Source organism: Fusarium poae, chromosome 1, assembly GCF_019609905.1.
Source record: "Fusarium poae strain DAOMC 252244 chromosome 1, whole genome shotgun sequence".
Classification (NCBI taxonomy): Eukaryota; Fungi; Ascomycota; class Sordariomycetes; order Hypocreales; family Nectriaceae; genus Fusarium; species Fusarium poae.
Genome location: NC_058399.1, coordinates 206,422 through 226,853, shown reverse-complemented (window position 1 = coordinate 226,853; position 20,432 = coordinate 206,422). Strand labels below are relative to the sequence as shown.

The 20,432-nt window shown below is 41.0% G+C and overlaps 9 protein-coding genes across 9 annotated transcripts; 5 read left to right on the top strand and 4 right to left on the bottom strand.

The window, feature by feature from the left end:
• Window positions 1-524: 524 nt before the first annotated feature.
• On the top strand, window positions 525-1,864 carry FPOAC1_000096 (uncharacterized protein; the record flags this gene model as incomplete). The annotated part of the gene is made up of 4 exons (XM_044844716.1): window positions 525-698; window positions 761-865; window positions 919-1,152; window positions 1,202-1,864. The coding sequence occupies 4 exons, from the start codon at window positions 525-527 to the stop codon at window positions 1,862-1,864; spliced, it is 1,176 nt and encodes a 391-aa protein (XP_044710632.1).
• A 1,061-nt stretch (window positions 1,865-2,925) lies between these two features.
• FPOAC1_000095 (uncharacterized protein) lies at window positions 2,926-6,869 on the bottom strand (the record flags this gene model as incomplete). The annotated part of the gene is made up of 2 exons (XM_044844715.1): window positions 2,926-3,192; window positions 3,240-6,869. The coding sequence occupies 2 exons, from the start codon at window positions 6,867-6,869 to the stop codon at window positions 2,926-2,928; spliced, it is 3,897 nt and encodes a 1,298-aa protein (XP_044710631.1).
• A 667-nt stretch (window positions 6,870-7,536) lies between these two features.
• Window positions 7,537-8,810, bottom strand: FPOAC1_000094 (uncharacterized protein; the record flags this gene model as incomplete). Its single annotated transcript, XM_044844714.1, has 5 exons — window positions 7,537-7,983; window positions 8,026-8,091; window positions 8,137-8,199; window positions 8,257-8,482; window positions 8,530-8,810. The coding sequence occupies 5 exons, from the start codon at window positions 8,808-8,810 to the stop codon at window positions 7,537-7,539; spliced, it is 1,083 nt and encodes a 360-aa protein (XP_044710630.1).
• A 418-nt stretch (window positions 8,811-9,228) lies between these two features.
• Window positions 9,229-10,125, bottom strand: FPOAC1_000093 (uncharacterized protein; the record flags this gene model as incomplete). The annotated part of the gene is made up of 1 exon (XM_044844713.1): window positions 9,229-10,125. The coding sequence occupies one exon, from the start codon at window positions 10,123-10,125 to the stop codon at window positions 9,229-9,231; it is 897 nt and encodes a 298-aa protein (XP_044710629.1).
• A 290-nt stretch (window positions 10,126-10,415) lies between these two features.
• FPOAC1_000092 (uncharacterized protein) lies at window positions 10,416-13,961 on the top strand (the record flags this gene model as incomplete). The annotated part of the gene is made up of 4 exons (XM_044844712.1): window positions 10,416-11,871; window positions 11,924-12,525; window positions 12,585-13,205; window positions 13,251-13,961. 4 exons carry the CDS (start codon window positions 10,416-10,418, stop codon window positions 13,959-13,961), a joined length of 3,390 nt encoding a protein of 1,129 aa, XP_044710628.1.
• Window positions 13,962-15,654: 1,693 nt separating this feature from the next.
• Window positions 15,655-15,972, top strand: FPOAC1_000091 (uncharacterized protein; the record flags this gene model as incomplete). Its single annotated transcript, XM_044844711.1, has 1 exon — window positions 15,655-15,972. The coding sequence occupies one exon, from the start codon at window positions 15,655-15,657 to the stop codon at window positions 15,970-15,972; it is 318 nt and encodes a 105-aa protein (XP_044710627.1).
• A 542-nt stretch (window positions 15,973-16,514) lies between these two features.
• FPOAC1_000090 (uncharacterized protein) lies at window positions 16,515-17,008 on the bottom strand (the record flags this gene model as incomplete). Its single annotated transcript, XM_044844710.1, has 3 exons — window positions 16,515-16,593; window positions 16,646-16,883; window positions 16,930-17,008. 3 exons carry the CDS (start codon window positions 17,006-17,008, stop codon window positions 16,515-16,517), a joined length of 396 nt encoding a protein of 131 aa, XP_044710626.1.
• Window positions 17,009-18,185: 1,177 nt separating this feature from the next.
• On the top strand, window positions 18,186-18,515 carry FPOAC1_000089 (uncharacterized protein; the record flags this gene model as incomplete). Its single annotated transcript, XM_044844709.1, has 2 exons — window positions 18,186-18,460; window positions 18,512-18,515. The coding sequence occupies 2 exons, from the start codon at window positions 18,186-18,188 to the stop codon at window positions 18,513-18,515; spliced, it is 279 nt and encodes a 92-aa protein (XP_044710625.1).
• Window positions 18,516-18,632: 117 nt separating this feature from the next.
• On the top strand, window positions 18,633-19,144 carry FPOAC1_000088 (uncharacterized protein; the record flags this gene model as incomplete). Its single annotated transcript, XM_044844708.1, has 3 exons — window positions 18,633-18,717; window positions 18,773-19,007; window positions 19,066-19,144. 3 exons carry the CDS (start codon window positions 18,633-18,635, stop codon window positions 19,142-19,144), a joined length of 399 nt encoding a protein of 132 aa, XP_044710624.1.
• Window positions 19,145-20,432: the final 1,288 nt, after the last annotated feature.

The window sequence follows — 20,432 nt, the reverse complement described above, 5'->3', positions numbered from 1 at the left end:
TTCGTACATCAATAGAACCAACAGCGAGATCTCACCGCAATCTTGATATTGCGATTTGCCAGTGGTTAGGGTTTGCCAAGGCTGACAGTCTATTGACACCCAAATCGGGAACGTGGCGTGTCTCCACTATTGATTCTATTGAGGTACGAATTGGGAAATGTTTGCACGATATTCCAAGACAGCGAATTTGAGACTCATACTATCTCGTATCCGCATCTGCGCATAATCTAAGATGGTCATCGGAAACTCTCCAGCTCCGCGATCAATTCAGATCCAGGCGAAATGCCGAGCCCGAAATTAAAGCGTGGCTGTCTCTACCGACTGTCAAGCCTCGAAATCATCACCAACAGACAGCCATCTCCGACACATGTATGTCTCTCTTCTTTGTAGCCTAATTGTGCCACTGAGATGCAATCAGATATCAATAAACATTGTTCTACTCCTTGAAGAAGTCTTGGAGTTCCACTCATTAATTGCATTGTCATGTTTCCATTCTTGACTTGTTCTTTTCTCGCCTCTTCACCATGGTGGAGTACGAGTCAAATCAGTTTTCTCCCATTACTTCAGATGACCATGCTGGGAATCTGTGGATACTGACCATTCTGTCACTTATCTACGCGCTGCATGTGGCTGTGGCGAGAATATACATTAAATACCGCATGTTTGGGGTAGATGATGTGTTGTACGGCGTGGCGTTTGTGAGTATTATTGTTTATCATGTCGTTGTGATACATCGAACTGACCTGTGGTAACCGTGCAGGTTCTTCACATAGGGCAGTGTGTGTCCATGTTTGTGGGTTTACAACATGGTCTTGGCAAAAAGAACCACATCACGACACCTGAGCAATGGGCCGTCTCGTCAAAGGTGAGCTTCAATTGATGATATTTACGTACCGCATCTAACTCACCGCTATTCAGTGTCTCGTCGCGTCGACCATATTCTTCATTATGACATTGACTTTTGCAAAATGCTCGGTCCTTGCTCTTATCCGACGTATCATCGACTGCAGACCCGGTAAGAGCGAGCCATTTTGCATCGCACTCATAGTCATTACCGTTATATGGGGCGTCGCGTCAAGCATTTCGTTCCTTATCAACTGCGATCCCACCAGCGTCTTGACTGTGCATAACCTCGAACGATGTCCACACCAGGTGCGAATCCTCTTTTCAATTGTTTCCAATTCTAACAAAAATAACACAGAGAGGCCGTTGGCTGTCCATCGCATCACTCGATATAGTAACGGAACTATTGACACTCGCCCTCATCGTCCAATTAGTATGGTCAGTCAACATTGGCCACAGTCGAAAGTGGCAAGTTGTCGCCGCCTTTTCATTTCGACTACCTCTCATCGGTCTGGCGGCTGTTCATGTGGCATGTGCGAACAGATACCCGCTCGCCGATGAACCTCAATTCGCGGTTACCAAAACCCTCATGTGGCAACAGATAATGGTTTCATGGTCTCTACTGTCTGCTACCTCGCCTAATCTCAAGAGTTTCATGGCTTCTTTCAACATCGGCTGGGGCTTCCCTATCGCTTTCGACGAGACAAATCCCGATCCATCGAACTCAATCGCGCTTCAAGAGTTGGGCAAGATCAATTGTCCAGCCATTACTACATCGACAGTATCATCTGTTGCTTCGTCCGCAAGCACTGGGCGGCCATGTAACTGGAGGCCTGATGTGATTGCGCATCAAGCAACAATAACACACGAGAGTGAAAGGACTAGTCTCGATGACATAACTGAGGAGGAAATCTCTCGGACGGGTAGTCACGAGATGATTATCAACAAAGAAGTGACATGGAATGTCACCTACGAAGACAAAAGGCGTTCAACTGGAATCTCAGTCCCCTCCCAGTCTTGATTACGTTACGTCGAGGCTGAGTCGGATGGTACTTTTCACATATTTACTGTACGGGTAGCATTGGCGTTCATGGACAACACGGGGTTTGAAAGCGATACTATTGTGTTTAGCCGCGTGTAATATACAAGATTGTTATCAGAGGCACATAACTCTTTTCTTTGCAGTATTTCAAGTCGAAATGTACCCGTATATCTCATAGTGTTAAAGGAGGGTTTTGATTCGCTAGACGATTTTCCCTACCTACAAGCCTTAGATTTCCCCTACCTCGGTAGCTATTGACTATATATAGTAGCTAGAACACCCAAGACCAGGGTTTCAATGAAAGGTCACTTCACACGAAGAAATGTACCCGTTGGATTAACACAGCTGACCATTGTATTCCCATGCTCCACTCAGTTGGTGGCGATCGGTGTCACACTGTTTGATGATTTCCCTGAAATTGTCGAATACAATTAGAAAGAACAATTCATAAATTGGCATTCCGTTATGACTAGCATTTTCCCCAAGAGAATGTTGTAATTAGAATCAAACTTATGACCTCGCGACTGGGTGGCACTAAATCTCTTCTTGAAGTCATCCCAAGATATCTCAGACGGTGAAACACGATAGTCAAAGCCTGTATCTCTATGAGCATATCCATAGTTACTAATTGTCTTGTAGTCTTTGATACACAAATCGCCTTTTTTAAAACCGAAATTCTTGGGCAATTTAGGACCAGTTCGCAACCAGACCAAGCCGAACACTAGAGGCGGATGGCACTATAGGTTAAGCAGAAGTAGGAAGTTGTGCTGGCGAATGAGGGCGCTACGGATGAATATTCGGGGCGCTGCGGCTGTCAGCCATATCTCCTTAAACTACACCTATCCAATTATATTCTTTTCCTTATTTAAAAACTATAGGAGAGTGCCTTACTATCTATCTTTAACCCTGCCTTAGGTAAATACCTTATTAGCTTAATTTTATAAAAGATAATAATTAAAAAATAGTTAACATTAATTACAAGAAATAGCCATAGGCAAGGTTTAGGATCGATCACTAAAGATATCTCGATATACGCCGTGCTAACTATCTGAATCCGAATCCAAGTCGTCGATGTCATTTGCATTATCCTCGTGCAAGATGAGCCCTCCTTCATCAACACTCAACGCCGCGGCTTCTGTATCATGACTTTGTACACTGTCCCCATCAACATCCTCTCGATATAGAGGTCCGATCGACTCGAAGTTATGCTCCATGTCATGCAAGCCAGACCGATTGGGGAAGCATTTGAAACAAAGATCATAGCTATCTTCACATACCATGCACGTCCATCGCAGTCCGATGATGGTCTGAGAGTATTAGAAATTGATAATCACGTAATTCGTACTCTACTTACCACGAGACAGCTGTCGCAGTAGTGGTACTCCTTAACATCTCCAGCTTTGCTCTTGTGAAAGTACTCGTCCCACACCTCGACCGTACCATCTTGACGGACTCTCGATCGCTCTTGGGGTTCGAGATCACTTAATTCAGCAGAACTGCGACCGGCAAAGCGCGCCAATTTTAAAGGCGACCAACTATCTCGAGAGTCCAAGGAACGAGTGTGCGCCCAGATATCAGCCTTCTCTGAAAGAAGACGCTCGATGATAATCTTGGAACCAGACCGCGCAGCCCACATAAGTGGTGTCCACTGATCAAGATCTTTGACGTCTATATCAACAATCGTCCCTATATCAAGTAGATATTCAAGGTAGGCGGGATCTGGATTTGAAGCTGCAAAGTGAATAGGCATGCGGCCAAATTTGTCTACCGCATTAAGCATGCTCCTATCTCGTAGCAATATCTTGAAAAGATCGAGAGAACTAGATCTTGACAAGAAATGTATTGCGCTTCGACCTTGATTATCGGTAACATCTAGTCGAGCGTTGCGCCGGATAAGGAATTTCAGCAATTCAGCACCGCTGTCTGTGGGTTGCCTCGTCATGGATGCAGCCAGGATTACTGGATATCCGAATTCACCACCCAACCTTTCGATAGAAACTTTGACCTCATCAGCCAGGTATCTGACCATACGGTTCCGGCATTCTGACGTAGATATTTCGAGGGCTGCATACATGAGGGACTCGCCATACTGAGGGTCTACCATCTCGGGATCTGTCCCAGAACTTATCAAAAGTTTGGCAAGATCTATGGTGCCATGTCTGACGGCTAGATGGAGTATGCTGCCGAATTTTGAGCTGAAGATATTTACCTTGGCACCTAGCTCGATGAGATACCTGGCGACGTCTGTGTTCCCCTTACTGGCAGCCACGGCTAGAGGTGTGTAACCCTCTTTGTCTTTGATATCAAGTTCAGAAATGAGACTTGTAAGACGACGCACAAAGTGGATAGATGTAGACTCTTTGATTCTGTGAAGACGCGTTCGTCCTCCTTCATCGACCCGCTCCTTGGGCATGTTGTATGGCGCAGAGAATAACAACCTTAGAAGCCTTTCACAATCTTCTGACTCCGAGGGTGCTTGAAGCAAGATATCAACAGCATCCTCGCCCATATTGTTGATGATGTGAGGGTTAGCGCCGGCCGCCAAAAGTATATCGACACTTTCAAACGAGCATTCTTTGCATGCAGATTGAAGAGGAGTGTAGCCTTGGTGGCCCTTGGGAACTAAATCATTGAGCGCCTTGACATTCAAGTCTGGCTTTGGGTCATTGTTGAGTAGAACTTTGATCGAGTCCGGCTCTCCAAAATATGCCGCGACATTGAGAACCGTTCCCCAGCTGCTCACACCATCGATCGGGACACCCCTTTTCAATAGTTCACCAAGTATCTCAGGATCGCCGTGGGCTGCATGAAGCATCCCAATATTTCCAGGTGTTGTCCACATAACGTCAGCTTGAGTGTTTGCCAGAAGATACTTGGCTACCTCAGAATTCCAGTTGTAAAGGGCTGAAAATAGAGGTGAATGAGCGAAGCCGACAGTATAGTTGACGTCAGCGTTGTTCTCGAGCAGAAGCTTAACCATTTCCAAGTTTCCTACTGCACAGGCTCTGCATAAAGGGGTCTTGACGGAAGTGTCATTATCGTCAGTGGCATCGACAGCAGCGCCGTGCCCTATAAGCAGCGATGCGATTTCAATATTGCCGCTGCTAATAGCGTTTGTCAAGATAGTGTTTTTGCCTGGCGTCGTTATATCCATCTTTGGCTTAGGGTCATGTTTCAGCAGTAGCCTCACAATATCGACGTAGCCTTTGGAGACTGCGTTATAAAGTGCAGTGCCTGCTGAGTCCTCTTTGTCTGGAACGAAACCGTGGGACACCAAGATGTGTACACACTCCAAGAAGCCATCATCAGCTGCTGTCACAAAAACGGAATCTTGAGCCCGTTCCCTGCATCCTATCCCGGATTTGAGGATCAAGTCGAGGGCTTTGTGTGAGCAGAACCATAATGTAGCTTGTACCAATTCTTTCCTCGTATATTTGGTGTCTTTCATTCCTGCACCGTTTGATACAGCATTTGTGACAAGTTCGAGCAGGTCTGGATTTCCTCCTCGCGTCGCCACCATCAATAAAGTGTCGCCATCACTGTCTGTCAATGAAAGATCTAGTTTCGCCTCCGATGTCAATAACATCTTGAGTGTAGAAACCTGATTCCGCCACGCTGCATTGATAGCAGGGGGTGCATCCCAGTATCTGCCGACCTTATCGATATCGCAGCCAGATGTGAGCATGGCAGACAGTAGCCGATCTTGTCCCATTGCTGCTGCGCGATGAATAAGATTTTCGGGCCAATAGAACTTGTTCATATTTGGAATCTTGGCAAGCAAGTCTTGGATGATCTCTTGATCATTTTGTGCCGCGGCCCATAGTAGAGCGACCTGTAGCTCTGCTTCATCAACTTCAGCATGACCGAGGAGTCTCGTAGCAATCCTTGTATTTCCCCATCGTATGGCTTCCACAATAGCAAACCAACAATCCTTATTGAACCATCGATCATCACACTTGGACATGATTTCATCGTCAATCAAGTCTTCTAGGCCCAACATCGCAAATATTGGAAGCATGGAAATATAATGTCGACCGATTCTTGTGAAGGGGTTCGACATGAGCCAAAACGGAATCTCCCAACGAGCTCTGTAACATTTGTCGCCAAAAAGGTCAAGGACCAGCCGTTTTGGTTTGAAGCTCCCACTAGCATTGTAGTGCTCCGCCCAGAATCGGACTGCGTATTCACTCATAGACGATCGCTTGTGGTAAATAACGAAGGGTTCCAACGGCGCTTCTGGGGGAATGTCAACCAGCTTTGTCAGAATTAGATCGTCGAGAAAGGATTGTGCGTTTTCTAGCTGAAAATAACGCAAACAAACTGTCGCCATTGAGCTGTGGATCCTGGCCATGAATTCTTCTCTTTCTTGACCTTCGATGAACTCTGTCACTCGATAGAATGAAGGATGGCAAAATTTAACATCGCCATTTTCCACAATGATGATCCCACCCAGTGCTTCAACTAATTCATCTATCTCTTCCTTCTTGTCAAGCTCACAAAAGTAAGGCTCCTTTTCTGGAGATGCGTGTAATGCCAGTACTTCGACAAGGGCATCTGCTGACCAAGGTTCCATAGCATGCTGGATCCAAGTGAAGGCTGTCTCTGCCTTTTGCTCAATAACAGGTGGTAGATATTTCAAAAATACTCGTACAATGTTTCCTGCAGTTGCTGGTGATAACGATGCGATGACGGCCGCAATCTCGTCCCTGTTTTTGCCTCGATGGGATGCATCTAGCCATTGAAGAATTGAAAGAGCCAGTTGTGGGATCTGGTGACATTCATGGAGAAGATTCTTTATCTGGGATAGGAATCGGCTGTATCTTGGCCTTTTGGTCACTAAGTCATTGAGGCCTTGCATTAACTCGCGGGAAAGCGTGTCTTGTGGTTGTTCCTTGAAGAGGGGGCAGTCAAGCAGATTGACATGTCGATCTGGGACAAAGTCTTCAATGCCGAGACTGTTACAAGTCGATGTGGATATAACCATGCGAAAAGACGCTTTTGAGTAGCTTTGTTCCTTTAGAAGATGATCCATGAACCATATTCTTTGATCCTCTGGACACTGATCGAAGCAGCTTATGAAAAATGTGAGGTCCTGCCTCCAAAGCAGAAACATTCGAACCTTCATGAAGATATGGTATAGGTCCTCCAAAGCCCAAGACTTCATTTCACTCAAGAACGTTAGCTCTTTGGAAACCAATGTCTCAGCAATGGGCCAGAAATGCCACACCATCGAATTGATTAGATATGTCAGCAGAGATGTGATATCTCGGTATCGTGAGTCATATTTGTCGAACTCGAAGTAAATGACAGTTTTGGCTGGGTTCACTACCGCGAGATCGGAGTCAAGGCCGGCGTATAAATTGCGTGAACAATCCGCAATATCAACCAAAGGGCTTCCGCCACTGTGGATGTGTAGATAATTGGGGCCTACCTTTTGCTCCATGTACGATATATATTGTTCTTGCTGATGTAACCATATCAGAAGGGGTGAAGGCGGTAGTGCTGGATCAAAAGGGATGTTAAGCACCCGCGTCGGAGGCGCAAGGGATAACAATCGCGACTGGAGTGAAATCAGGCCGTAGCTGATTTTGAGACCTAGAAATCAATAAATGATTAGTTATTTCTTTTATTTTCAGTTGTAAGAAGGTAGTTCATTTACTAAATCCAGTCATTTCGAATCGTTTGGAAAAGCTTTCTAGCGCTGAACACCCCTCATCGCGGATAAGGTCAAGGTGGTTAACAGTGCGTTGGTGTACTCTTCCACTTGATTCGAACGAATGCCCGATAAAGTGTGAATATCTGTGAAACGGAGTTACTGTCGCCTTACTCCAGGCTCTAACCTTGTCGTAGTTGCGTCCATCAGCTATTTCTGTCAGGCTATCGGTGATACTCCGGGATATGATGTTGAAGATGCAAGCTCTGTCTAACAGCTTAGTGGTGACAAATTGCTTGTTGGTCAATGATATCTGTTCTGTTAGATGTTCCACTATCCTTGAAACCCCTCTCTGGATGTCAGGCCCTGGAAGGAATAAAAGTTGATAAATCTGATCCAGGGCATCATGGTGCGATTTGAATCGATGTGGAGTGCCAATGAACACCTTTTACTTAGTAAATGTCTTTCATCGTATTGTTTGACTCACTATGCCGGTGGTATGCATGAATATCTTGCCGTACTTCGCGACGTTCTGTGAAGCTATGAAAAGAGCCTCGCTAAGTCAATAACCAGTTCTTCAGTAACATGCTTGACATACCTGCTTGACGATTGTTCCTCCAATGTCGTGGCACGCCCAAATAATCGGTCGGTCAGTTTCTGTCTATAGTGTAGATATTAGACTGTCTGTTGCGATTGAAGGCTTGATCAACAATCATACTCCAGCCAGATGCTCACGCTCCTTTGCGTAGCTGTCGAGAAGACTTTCAGCGAGAATATCAATTCCATTCTGTCGATACAGTATCGAGTTTTGGTCAATTTCGTAAGAGTAATCAATCTCCCTGATTGACAGGCCTTTAAACAATCTCTCTTTCAAGACCCAACCACCCTTCTTGTCCATCCAGGCGGTTTTATAGTCATCGCGTATACCATGAACGGCAATAACACTATTTCAATCAGCAATTGTGATTCGGAATGCCACTAGTGTTCGTACTCGTAGTCGTCGTATTGTGAGCCAGACCAACCGCGAATCGCGTTAATATCAAGCCCGAGCTTGTGCTCCTGAACAGGAATCTCTGAATTTTTCTCTATGGGAAGAAGAATGTCTGTTTCAGTCTGGATGCTGATCAAATCATCGTCTAGGTCTTCCGTCTCATCTTGCGACTTCTGGGGAAGCCTAGACTCTTCATTCAATGTTTTTTCTGTGACGAGATCTTCCAGCGGCTCAACTGCTGGATTCGATTGCTTGTCGGGTTGGATATCGGATAACTCCATCATTGCATCCACAGCCCTTTCATCGATGAAGCTTCCAACAATGGCGAGATGGTGCGTGGGTGGAATGGTGTCATTATCTGGGAAGCTTGAAATAAGCTGACCGTTTGTGAAAATGCCTCCCACCATCAACACGTGGGTTTATCCTATTGGTGGCCTTTGCAAATTAAATGATGAGATGCTAATCATGCACCGCGTCCTGGTTGTATCTGATTCGTAGCCTACAGTGATAATGCACTTGAGTGCGGCCCAGTCACATCAAAAGTGCCAGGGTTCAGTGTCTTGAGATCCTTTCCGCACGGTGATAAATTGACCATTGGATAATAATTCCTTTGGTATATGAGATCCAACGGAAAACGTTGAAACGAGATCATATATTATGGGTTCTTTTGAAACCGTACAAGATAGTCCAATTGTCCCACTATGGATCTGACGACTTCCAAATCTTTTCACCGTTCGAGATAACTCTGCGATAAGTCACATCAGACATATCGTCCAAGCATATGTTCCCCAAATCCTTTGCATCATAAGTGACATTCCTGTTTTCTCGCTTACCTTTATCCGAGCCGTCTGGTTGGAAAATAATCGGATCATCTTTTGGTATCTTTTGAAAGATTCCCGACAGTTTTGTCTTCAAGTCTGTCTTGCAGGCAAAGTCAACTCTGCATTGGAACTTGTCCTCGTCATCTCTCGCAACCAGCATTGCCACCTTGAGCATAGTTGGAATCCCTTGGGGCTGGGATTTATTTTCGAAAAGCTCCCATTTGGCGATTCGCTTGGGTGGCGTATGATTGAAAAGACGCTTTCCGCCGTTGAGTGTGATGGAGTCGGATATGGTTGCTGTAGTTGTTCTTTCCCACTTTGCAGTCAAGTTGGCCTGGGCGACTTCTTGAATGCCAGCTGTGGCCTCGACGCCCCTAGTGGTATCGATTTGTTGTGTTGTAGGAATCAAACTGTATGTACCTTCGAATGATATGTCTCTAACTTCGAGTTCGGTATCACTATCAGTCGACTCAACTTCAAATAGAAGATTGATAGTGGCTTCGGATATACGACGTCCAATACCTGGTTGAAAGAACCATTGCATGACGATGATTGATCCGTATTCAGTAGGGCTCAGGACTCCATGGATCACCTTTTCAAGGTAACATGTGATATCAACCGCACCGGTGCGTTCAAAAACTTCGGGGCGATGGTAGTCATTTGGCGCGATATTAAAGATGCGTAATGCGCCCTTTCCGGTCTCATACAGTTCCACGTTGACACAGTTGGTGTAATCTTGACCAGAGGAAACATGGTCGTCTTGTCTGGTTGACATGTTTTGCGTTATGTATGGAGATATGATTGATAGACAGAACTGATTATTCGCCTCAACGTAAAGAGATGAACCTAAGACTTTTATCAACGCATTGGGTCTTGAGAAGGAGCTCACACTGTGTAATATTCTTTTCAGCTCGTGCGGGGCATCTGCATGTAAGCAAGTGCCTAAATTGGTTCTTCACAGCCTGGTCTCAGAGCCTTGTTGCAAGTTTCTTTAATTACATTACTGAATGAACTTTCTTCACCATTTCACAGGTCATTCGTTAAAGGGAATAAGTTTTTGCAACCATGGCAGTCGACTTAGACCATGGCTATCGGGGTTTCACTGGAACCGAAATTGACTTGGCAGAAGACGAGCTTGACGATGATATCTATCGAAACTACCACTTCCAGCACCCAGACCCAACGTGGGCTGAGCGTTTAGAGGAGGCAGGTGAGGTAATAAAAACCCAACGAGACTTCACAAACCATAACCAGGTTGATGAATTTTTCCGTCGATTTGGGAATGTCACCAGTCAATGCAACGATCACACAGGCAACATCCTCCACGTACTTGTTGAAGTAGTCCGACACAATGGCCTAGTACCAGAGAACGTGGAACTACTTGTTAGGAGATTGGTGGAACAGGCGCCAGATCTTATTGCAGTCCCCAACAAGGACAAGAAAACTCCTATCTTGATGGCCATCAGGTGGTGCCAAGACCGTCTACTGGAGTACATGATATCTACTTGCGTCAATCACAAGAATCAGCCGAATGGGATCAACTGCCTGAACAATGCCTTGTGTTATGCCCATGACGGGAAGGAAACGGCACTTCATGCTGCATTTGGTGAGAAGCTCAACTGGAAATCGTTGAAGATGTTGATGGAACACGCCACCAACGAAACTCTTAGTATCGGAGATAACATGAAAAGGACTCCGATGCACCACGCAGTCCAATTTCAAAAGTGCAATCAGCAAAGAGCAGCGCTCATTGATTTGCTGATTCAAAAGGACTCCGCTGAGAGATTATACAAGCCCAAGTCAGCAACAACCTTTCTTGATATGTGCGACAAAAATGACTGCTCAGTATTTCAAGAGCATGAGAACACGAGAAGGAGTTGGGAACAGCAGATGAGCCGGCCAAGGCCTCTTCCAAAGCCGGCCTCAGATCCTACCGAGGTACCGAGAACAGGGGACAGGCTACTTCCCAGGGATATAAAGTCACAGGCCAATGGCAGGGAATTAAAGACCGATGCACCCACCAAAGTATCGGGAGATCGTGATGGAGAGAAACCCATTCGGAAAGGCCAAGCATTAACTGCTACTGAAGAACGCGAGCTACTGAGGCAGAAGAAGAAAGAAGAGGAGCAGGCCAGACTCAAAAGAGATGAATTGCCTGTCAAAGACTACAAGCCAATTATTAACGACGAATACGCTCATAGACAATCAAGTCCACACCGGCCGGGGAAAAAACCTGATATGGACAAATCAATACACTTGACGCTTATTGATCCTTTTCGCCAAACCGAAACGACTCCAAATACTGGAATCAGACGGACCAATACAGGTCGTGATAAGGTAGGAGAGTCTGACAGCAAGGCCAAGGAGGCCAATCAGATGGCGGCAGCAGCACAGAAAGAACAGAAGATTCGAAACCATATTAACAACTCCAATAAAATCCTTCAGAAGCTTAAGCTTTATTATATGAGGACACGAACCCCTGAGATGGTCATGTTCTTTCTATATGGCAATAACGCGAATGGTAAGAAGAACAACTCAGTGCTTCTATTACTCTGACTGACATAGAAGGCAAGACATCCAAACAGGCTTTGATTATCGTGGTTCACCACCCCAGATATCTTGGAATGACTTCAAGAAGAGATTTGGCTCAGGCCAGGCGCGAGGTTACAAGTTCGATCCTGTCCTACAATACGCAATATTCCCTTACGTAAACGTCATCGCAAAGCCCAGTCCATCAGACAAGGCAGCATCTGAGAACGCGTCTAACAGATCACCATCTGGCCGTAAAGACATCAAATTCTTTCTTGACTGGCTTTATGAAAAGGGCGTGTGTCACATCATCAAGCTGTCAGTGGAAGAACCAATCGATGGGAGCCAGGGAGTTCACGGCGATCAGACTATTCAAGAGGCCTTGGGGAGATTTGTCATTGAGCACCTTGATTGGAAGAAGACAGATTTGGACCCGGAGACGATATTGCACGTTGGCAGTCAGATAGAAAAACCGTATTCTGAAAGCCCGAACGACATCGACCCGGTCGTAGAATCACAGATGAGAAAACTAACTCTTATATGGAGTGGCAGCAACGCTGTCCTAAGAGCTTGGAGTGATGAAGATGCTTTGCCGAAGATGCGATTTCTTCAAGAAGTTGAGATTATTCGACCGCTACCCCATATGGTATCTATTCATCCGTCGTGTCTTCTTTCCCTACCTTTTGTATGCTAATCGTTGTCTAGATTTGTGACAGCAAGGACTGGATCGACAATAGGATTAGAGATTTTGAGGGCAGGCTCAACAAGAACCGGAATCCGCTTCCAGAAGACTTGCCTTCTTTTAGTCGCGACGTGCCCTTTGATGACCCTCCTTCAGGGTATATCCGAGTAAAGTTGGTCGATCCAACCACTGGCACCAAGCAAGGAGTAACGCCTCATGGCGTGCACCCTACCACTTTCCCTGCCACGGACAAAGGCATCAATGCTCATCAGTGGCTGAGATCAGTTGACGAATTTGCATATGTTATGGCACCATTCTGGAAGAGTATGGTCGACAGATTTCTGGATATGAACCAGAAATTAGGAACAGCTGAACAGGTGGAGAAGCCCGTGACCATAGCGTTGATTGATGACGGTGTGAACAAATTTGAGATTGACCAACCGAACCAAATTCTCGAAGGAAAAAGCTTCGACTTTCATGATGAGACAGTTAGGCCACCGTACCTATCTTCATCTAGCCACGGCACAACAATGGCTCGTATGATACTACGTGTTTGCCCAATGGTTGAGATATATCCTATACGCCTCAAGACATTCAAAAATCCCAATGGGAACTTTAGTATTCATGCCGACTATGCAGCTCGTGTAAGTATCTCCCTCCATCACACAGTGTATACTAATAGGTCCTAGGCAATCCAGGCAGCCATGGATAAGAAAGCAGATATCATTTCCATGTCGTGGACCTTGCCAATGGAAGATAGTCAAAACACCGACAACCCTGTCCGCAACGTGCTGCAACAAGCTATCAACAGGAACGTCTTGATGTTTTGTTCTGCGCCAGACCAAGGGAAGTTTACATTGTCTGACTATCCAAGTGCTCCATTTCCTAAAGAGTTCTTCCGCATCGGCGCAGCAAATGCCGACGGTACTGTGTTCGGCTGGACACCTGAAGACATCACCTTCATCTTACCAGGCGTACATGTGGTTGAGGATCAAATAAGAAGAAAATCGTCCATGTCAGTCCAAGAGAAGGGGACCGCAGACCATACGGGCTCCAGCGTTGCCACGGCTCTTGGAGCTGGTCTCGCTGCCATGATACTCTACTGTCTCAAGGCTAGCATTCTCGGGATAAGGATAACGAACCGCAACAGTGATGCCATCCCTGCCATTCCTGCTGAACGTTTGAACCAGATTAAGCGACGAGATGCTATGAAAGGGGCATTTGAGGGCTTGGGTTCCCTGACTCCGAATAAGTTTATACAGATTTGGGAAGGGCTTGGTAAAGTGACCGAGATCTTGAGGAACTGGCAAAGGGTGGAGTCTAACACAGACGCAAGCTTGAAGTTCATGAAGGAGTTTATAGAGGAGTTTGGGGTCAAGCTTGCTAATTCAGTGAAATAGGCCGCGGTCATGAAGGCATGCTACAAGTCATCGTATCATGACAGCAAGGCGGATGATGATAATATCAATTCATTAGACAAATACATTTGCTCTGCACGATACGTCCTGTCTGTACATCTAATGTAGGCATGTATGTCTACAGATAGGGGGGTCGGTGGTCCAGCGGTTAGTAGTTACCAGGCTCAGCTAATAGCTTATCCTCTAAGCTAAAGGTAATAGATTTAAATCCTATAATTCTTAATTTTATTAGCTATTAAAGAAGAAAAGAAGGTTTTTATTAAATAGAATTTAAATAGTTTAAGCCTAATTAAAAAGCCTACTATAAATAATCCTAAGGAAGGTTTTTAAGGGGCTATTTATTATATATCTTATTATATTAAAGAAGGTTTTAATTTATTAGATAATTTTCCCTACTTACCTATAGCCTTAGATTTCCCTTACTTTAGTAGCTAGTTTATTACTAGCTAGAATACTTAAGAGTAAGGTTAATAAAAAGCTTACTTATATACTTATCTATAGATAGTTATAGTTTAAAGTATATAAATTATTTAATAAAGATATAAAGTTTAAAAGATTTATATAGGCTTAAATAATTAAATTAATTTATATTTAAATAATTAATATTTTTATTATTTTATTAAGTAATTTTTAAAGTATAAATTTTAAAATATATATATAAAATTAATTTATAAAAGAATATAATTTTTAAATTTAAATATTAATATAAATTTAATTTAAAAATATATATTATAATTTATAAAATTAAAATTATAATAATTATTATAAAAGTTTTTATTTTTTTTAAAAATTAATTATTAAATATTTCTTTATTAATATTAATATTAATAAAATTATATAATTATATAATTATTATATAAAATAATAAACTTTAAAATTCTTATTAATTTTAATTATTTATTAAATTAAAAATCATTTATAAAAATTTAATTTTTAAAATTAATTTTATTTTTAAAAAAAAATTAATTAAAAAAATTTTATATTTTTTATAATTTTTAATATATTATTTTTATTAATATTTAAAATTAAAATATTATTTATATATATAATTATTAAATTATTATTTTTATTTTTTTTAATTATAAAGCTTTTAATTATATAATTAATTATTAAATTAATAAATTAAAAATTAAATCTTTATTATATAAAAAAAAAAGGCCTTAAAGGCTTTTTATAAAATTTAAAAAAATATAATTTTAATATATTAAAAAATATAATATTTTAAATAAAATTACTTTTTAATTTTTAAAATAATTTTTAAAATAATCTTTAAAATAATTTTTAATAAAAAACAAATTATTAATAATTTATAAAATATTTAATAAAAATAATATTATTAAAAGTTTATTAAATTAAAATTTATTATATTAAAAATCTTATAAAATTAAAAAAAGAAAATTTTTTAAAAAAAAAAAAAAATTTATAATTAATATTATAGCTTTTAATATAATAAAATTTAATATAATAAAATATTTTTATTAATTTATATAATAATTATACTTATAAAGTTAAAGATATTTTTTAAGTTAAGATTTTCTTATTTATTTTAATTAATATATATATATTTATAGAGGTTTAAAGTAAATATAATATCTTAAGATATATAATTGCTTTATTCTTTTTTTTTAAAGGCATATATCTAAAATAATCTAAATAGCCTTACAACTTAAATAGAATGACCATCCTCTTACAATATATTCCCAATCTCGCTGTAGAGAACTTCCCAAAAGCGTTCCAGGAGACTGAGATAACTAGGATGGAGGGGCCAGCTGGTCCAAGTCTGAATGCCAAGGACAGTTTCAAGGCCTCCAAGAGACACGCCAAATACGGCAATCATGGCATCACACCAATCAACAATGCCTGTGATGTGACCTGTGACATTGTCTACATGGATGTTGTTCTCGAAGAGGTCGTCATGCTGGAAAGCCATGGGATAGTCTGGCCGAAAGAGAAGTGGAAGCTACCGCCGAACCTCATCCAACTTGGTTTGTAACCGCTCAGGCAGGCCGTCGGAGACTTGGTCGAGGATATCATGATACTCGCCAAGTAAGCCATGCGGCTGTTCAACGACTAGCCTGTTGTTCCAAGCTGAAGCAAAGAATCTAAAGTCTTTTGGTCAACCAAGGTCTCCGTAGAGCCATGTGCCCAACAGACCTTGCAAAGTCGCCCACAATTTGATAAAGATACCACCTTTTGGCATTTCGGAGTCGGATCGAATGGTACTATTTAGTACATCAATCTTACTTCCATTTTACTTTGAACGAAGCATCAACAGATAGTCAGAGAGACATGAAAACAGAAAAGGTATATACGTGGATACAAATCTGAATTATCACTAGCTAGGAGGGGGAACCCAGATTTACGACACATGTAATTACCAAGAAGATTACACAGATACACCTATAGCCCTATTGTGATCAAGTGAAGATTGGACTGATTGAGCTCCTAGTTATAAGTGATTGATAGTAAAGAATATTGCCAAGAGCCTGCTGCCCTACATAAACTCGAAACCGTATTTCCTACTACTCGGACTTCTTAGAAGTTCCTGATTGTTCGGCAACCGGTGATAACTTCAAAGTCATCACAAGCCTTGTGGTTGCTGTCCTGGACCGCCCTAGTGATCTTCAGTCAGAAACAAACTCTTTCCGCACCAAGACTTGACTTACCTTCGCCCAGCAGGACCTCGAGCGCCGCTAGAGTCAAGATAGTATGCATCTCCCCAGAAGCATTGATTGTTATGGGTGAAACCAAGTGATTTCGTGTACAAATCGCAGTAAGTCTTCAGGTGTAGTTCATTGCGAGGGTTGGTGATGAGCTGGAATCGATATCTATCTAGACCGCTCTCGACCCAAACCTTGCGATATTTGACTTCAAAGGTGCAGTCGATTGCGCGCTCCTCAAGGCCTGGTTTATGTTAGATATGAAGATTCACAATAACTCGTTGACTCACCATCTTGAGCAGGGGCAGCCAAAGCTCCAGTGAGGAAGGGAATGGCCAGAGCAGCTTGAGTGAACAGAGTGAACTTCATCTTGATTGAGGTCGAGGGATTGAAGTTAGTGGATTAATTTGAAAGAAGGATAGAGTGCAGATGAAATGATGAACCACGGAATCAATCCTCTTTTTATATTCAAAAATTCTGCTTCTCCATTACTGGCAGCCTCTCCTCCTCTGCTCAAAGCAATCTAGGGCTTGACTCCCTCAGACAAGTATCCGCCTATTTTCGCAGTCTTTTTTTCACTATCCGTTCTCATGATCCCATGAGTACACAATGTTAATGCCCAGTCGGCGAAGTTTACATGTCAGCGTTGTATCAGAAAATCCATCGGCCGGCATGGGCTACTTTGGGACAGGTATGGGGCATTTGCGAGGTTGCCAAGCTTAAATCAGGACCCGTGCGGAGTAACCCCTTGTGGGGTTACGAGGATCCTTTGTTTCTCCAATAGTTATTCAGATAATCAATTACATCCCTAATTGGACTATCTCGCTTTGGCACTTTTGAAATAGGATGTTGTAGGATCTGGTCATATCTTGTGGTCCACAGTGGAAAGAAAGTACCAACTGGAGAAACATTTCTGGCGGTGAGAGTTTATACCATGAACAACAATGTTGGAGCAACTGCTGGAGATGAGGGGTGCGGGGGTAAGACCTGGGGTCAATAACGTTATCCACTGTAGGGTATTGTCGTATTATCACAAATACAAGATGAACTTTTACAAAAGTCAGGACCAAATTTTGACTGTCGTGGAAAGCCATTACATAGAGATAGTACTATTATTTAGAGATGTCCGAGGCGTAAGTCCCGAAGTATACATAAAAATAGAGATAGTATAATACATTACTCGGCAAGTACCGTATTAACTCGTAAAGCTCAGTAGCGCTTATAGATATCACTAGCAATAATCTGTTCTTCTGGCTGGTTAGCTAGCTCTTAAGAAGTGGTATTTTTTGTTCTTTTAATCTTTAAGCAAATTAAAAATTCTCCTAGGACCTATAGGCACTACCGAATTTCACGAGTTAATACGGTATTAATGTTAACCTAAAACTTGACTACGTTTTTAGGCTAATAGGATGAATAACGCATATGTTATTGTTTACTTGATATGTGCACCACAAGGTCAATCTAGCAACCCCAAGTATTGCCACTTTTTCGTCGATAAGTTTAGATTTAACTATATTTTGTGGTGCTGAAAGACCCAGTGTAAGCAATGACTGATACGACTCGTGTTATCACGCGGTGTAACGAACCTATCGGAGTGGATAACTTTCACGATAGCCTCGAGGGACTGTGCTCGTCTACCCATGAATGTGGGTATACGGATTCTAATGCTTACATCTACAATCCCAAAATGCTACCGACTCAGCAGCGTTCTCAGCTTGAGAGTAATCTCCGGCAAGTCATTGAGGCAATTCAAGGGTCTCAAGCGAGGCCAGTTACGGATTCGCCGAAGGAGTCCAAGGTCATCTACCTTTGGCTACAAACGTGCGATGGATTTCTATGCTACGTTTCTCATGATGGCAGACATAGAAAGAGGTAGCCTAACTGAGGTTGGAATACTATAAGACCAGCGGAGTTCCTGCTCAGGAATATTCTCATTCTTCATCTCTACCTTCAACTCACAATCACATTAATCCATCCCTTTCAACTCAACAAGATGAAGTTCTCAATCCTTGCCCAGGCTCTCATTGCGATTCCTGCTCTCGCCTCAGCTATTCCTGAGCCTGTTGAAGTCGCCCAAGGTAGATCTCTCGCCAAATTGATAACCAATCTGTTGAGTACTAACAATTAATTTAGTTGACAAGCGTGCGAACTGCAAATTCACTATCCAGTGGAAGTCCAACTGGTATGAGAATGCATTGAGGAGATACCGCGTGCAACTTATCACCGAGCCCCGAAATGATGATCATCTCGATTTATACTGTGGCATCTTGGCCAAATACACTGTTCAGCTCGAGAACCAGCAATGCTACTGGAGAGATGGCATGTATGTAGTCGACATCAGTGAAGCCCAAGGCCCTGCCGGTCATGAGTAAGTTGTCCCATATCTACGTCTATGTTATAATCCATATCTGACCTTATCGCTCTAGCCAATACAAGCGCCAGCACAGACTCACATCTGAGCGCTTCAAGTCGGGAACTGGCTGTGATATTGTTCTGAACACTTAATCTGCATATACGAGTGGATGCTATCTACACATTACAGAGGCGATGTTTCAGTAGATTAGGAGACGGAATTATATGAGGAAGAGATTTATTATTGAGGGGCATAAAGTAGGTAGATTAACTTGTGTTAATAGCTTCGAGAAGTAAATAATTAACTATTATATTGAATTTTATTATATTAAAAGCTATAGTATTAATTATAAGCTTTTTCCTTTTTTCCTTAGAATTTTCTTTTTTTAATTTTATAAGATTCTTAATATAATAAATTCTAATTTAATAAACTTTTTAATAATATTATCTTTATTAAATACTTTATAAATTATTAATAATTTTTTTTTTTTATTAAAGATTATTTTAAAGATTAAAAAGTAATTTTATTTAAAGTATTTTACTTTTTAATATATTAAGGCTATATTTCTTTTAAATTTTATAAAAAGCCTTTAAGGCTTTTTTTTCTTTATATAATAAAAATCTAAATTTTAATTTATTAATTTAATAATTAATTATATAATTAAAAGTATTATAATTAAAAATAATAAAAATAATAATTTAATTATTATTTATATTAATAATATTTTAATTTTAAGTATTAATAAAAATATTATATTAAAAATAAATAAAGCTATTAAATAATTTTATTAAATATTTTTCTTTAAAAATAAAATTAATTATAAAAATTAAGCTTTTATAAATAATTCTTTAATTTAATATATAATTAAAATTAATAAAGACTTTAAAGTTTATTATTTTATATAATAATTTTATTAATATTAATATTAATAAAAAAATATTTAATAATTAATCTTTAAAAAAAATAAAAGCTTTTATAATAATTATTATAATTTTAATTTTATAAATTATAATATATACTTTTAAATTAAACTTATATTAATATTTAAATTTAAAAACTATATTTTTTTATAAATTAATTTTAAATATATACTTTAAGACTTATACTTTAAAAATCACTTAATAAAAAGTAAATAATTAATAAAATTATATATATTAATTATTATCTTAACTTGTAAAGGAAAAATACCATATGGGGCGACGGCTGAATAGAATAATCCCAACTTTCAGGAGATAATGCACTTTTAGTATATAATGTGGCTTCATATGATTTCAGCTGTGAGCATGCGTGTTGATAGGCAACTTTATTTCTAGATTTGGCGTTGTGTCTTACAACCCCGCTATGACATCCCGCTTTTGTGATCGACAACCAAGGAATGTCGGCAGATCTCTACCCAAAACGAAATGTCAATTGAAGTCATAGGTCAAAGCTCCTGGTAAT